The sequence below is a fragment of the Penaeus japonicus genome, unplaced genomic scaffold (genome assembly GCF_977035675.1).
Source record: "Penaeus japonicus unplaced genomic scaffold, GWHDUDI00000001_assembly GWHDUDI00000003, whole genome shotgun sequence".
NCBI classification, from domain to species: domain Eukaryota; kingdom Metazoa; phylum Arthropoda; class Malacostraca; order Decapoda; family Penaeidae; genus Penaeus; species Penaeus japonicus.
Genome location: NW_028234405.1, coordinates 10,619,259 through 10,621,391, shown reverse-complemented (window position 1 = coordinate 10,621,391; position 2,133 = coordinate 10,619,259). Strand labels below are relative to the sequence as shown.

At 35.8% G+C, this 2,133-nt stretch overlaps 1 protein-coding gene across 1 annotated transcript in view; it reads right to left on the bottom strand.

Moving 5' to 3' along the window:
- Positions 1-808: 808 nt before the first annotated feature.
- Acf (ATP-dependent chromatin assembly factor large subunit) overlaps positions 809-2,133 on the bottom strand; it is a 21,092-nt gene continuing 19,767 nt past the window's right edge. Inside the window, exon 24 of the mRNA XM_086555203.1 lies at positions 809-1,967. Within this exon, the coding sequence (XP_086411329.1) occupies positions 1,701-1,967 (267 nt within the window). The 3' untranslated portion in view covers positions 809-1,700. The remainder of the gene's footprint in view (positions 1,968-2,133) is intronic.

Below are 2,133 nucleotides of genomic sequence, written 5' to 3'. Positions count from 1 at the left end.
GATCTAACATCTAAAACCAAAATGGCACCACTTTCTCCTAGCACCAGCAGGAGAGAGAGCCTTGAATGGCACCTATCCACGGTCTTTAGCAAGCACTAACTTTATAGAGCAATGGCACACAAGCAAGTTACTGACCTCTTGCTCTAAAGTACCGCCGATGTAGGATGTGGACACAGAACAAGGGATGCCTACACTGTGGCACTCACAGTCAAGAGGAGAGGTTTCCTTCCTCTTCCCTACCTCATGTAAGCTTCATTGTAGATAGTTATATTCTTTGTATTCGATCATGACAGTACATAAATACGAAGATATATTGGCTTTTTGTTCTCCCATTAAACAGCGGTACTTCTATTACACTGAGTATAAGGAAAATATTGAGCCGATTTGGATCCTATACTACAATATTAGTCAACTGCAGCAATGAAAGAGTCTATCATATGACACACACGTCTCTCAATATAGTAAAACACACAAAAAATAAAACACAAAAATGGCTCTAGTTTTACAATGGGTGACTGAAATGGAGTGGAAAAAGTCAAAGTATGTTGTATGAAGCTACCTCGCTCTGAAATAAAACCCATCCTGGAGAATGGGCAAATGACTCTATCCCCCGTCCGCAAAGGGTTCAGCTACATTTTAATGTTGTTTGTATTACCTCTTACCATATTTCGTAACTGTCAATGTTCCTTTTTTCAAGTTAAATCGTTTATGCTCACTTGTTATGCTCACTTGTATCTTCATGTGATAAAGTAAATATTCATAAACTAACTTTTCTAAGCAATAATAGGAGAATGAAAACCACTCATACAAAGAACCATTATTATTTTGGAAAATTTTTCAACCTTTAAAAATAAATTAAAAAAAGTGCTTTCATTTAATACAAGCGAAGTCAAAATTTAAATAAAATGTTCTAGAAAGCTATAGTTTTCTACTGATGTATTCATGGCAGTCCTGTAATTCCAAACTTTTGTACATTATATTTGGGAAAGTTAAAGTCCAACTGGTCTTATTAACAAAATGAGTACTAAAGGTAAAGCTATATATATAAACTGGGATGTGAACACCTATCATGCTCAAGTCCCTTTGGACTGAACTCAAAACATTATACCTGATGCTTGAACACAATGCTTTAACATAATTCCCTTATAATTTAAAGGGCTGGTAGTACTGCTGTACTTACATCAAATGTAAGGACAAATACCCATACTCAATTGCTAGTTTATTAGCGAGACAGTTTAATCTCGTAAATTCTGAACCCGAAGACAAATGACCTAACTTAATAATGCCATCTTGTCATGCCATGAATTGAACTAAGTTATAAACATTATTAACGAAGCACTTACAAATGCCATCACCTGGTCAAAAGCAGGTGACTTTTCACATGATAATTAAGATCATTTTCACTATTTAAATATTACTACATCGTCTTGCCAGCTCACAGGGAAGCTGATGAGAACAAACTACCCTTGCTCACATTTACTAAATAATATGTCATTTGTGCTAGCCTGTGCTGCATTCTTCACTTGTTCTGATACTCTACAAGTAGTTAATGAAAAAATATATGTATTTCACGAATGCAACAATCAAAATACAGTATCTCACTTTGTGAACTCTTTCACTAAAAATCACGATTATACCCAGAGACAAAAAAGGAGGGATCTCCTTTGCAGTGTAAAAGTGCACTTGATTCAGGATGTAACTTATCGCTTCCTCTTTTTGTTTTCCTGCATGGGCTCTCCATGATAATTCAAGCCCAGGTCTTGCAGTCGCTTCATGAAGTAGCTAGAGAGTTTTATGCCAGCTTCATACTCGTCTGTGTCCTGCATGTTGTACTGCTGACAATTTTGGAAAACAAGCATAACGTCAGCAATGAACTCATCATCGGTTGTGTATTTCAGGCTGTTCAGCTTCTCTCGGATCCTTCCAAAGTCCATTGGTTTCTTTACAACATCATAGTAGTCTGGAGCCTGAAAAAAAAGAAGAAAAAGAACCATTAATTCAATCTTTGTGATAACTTAAATGTAATACACAAAATTACAATACGAATCTGATCTTATGGGAGATGGGGAAGATTTGGGTGGAAAGAATCAAAACAAACTAGTATTTTAATTACCAACAAAAATATAGGTGTAG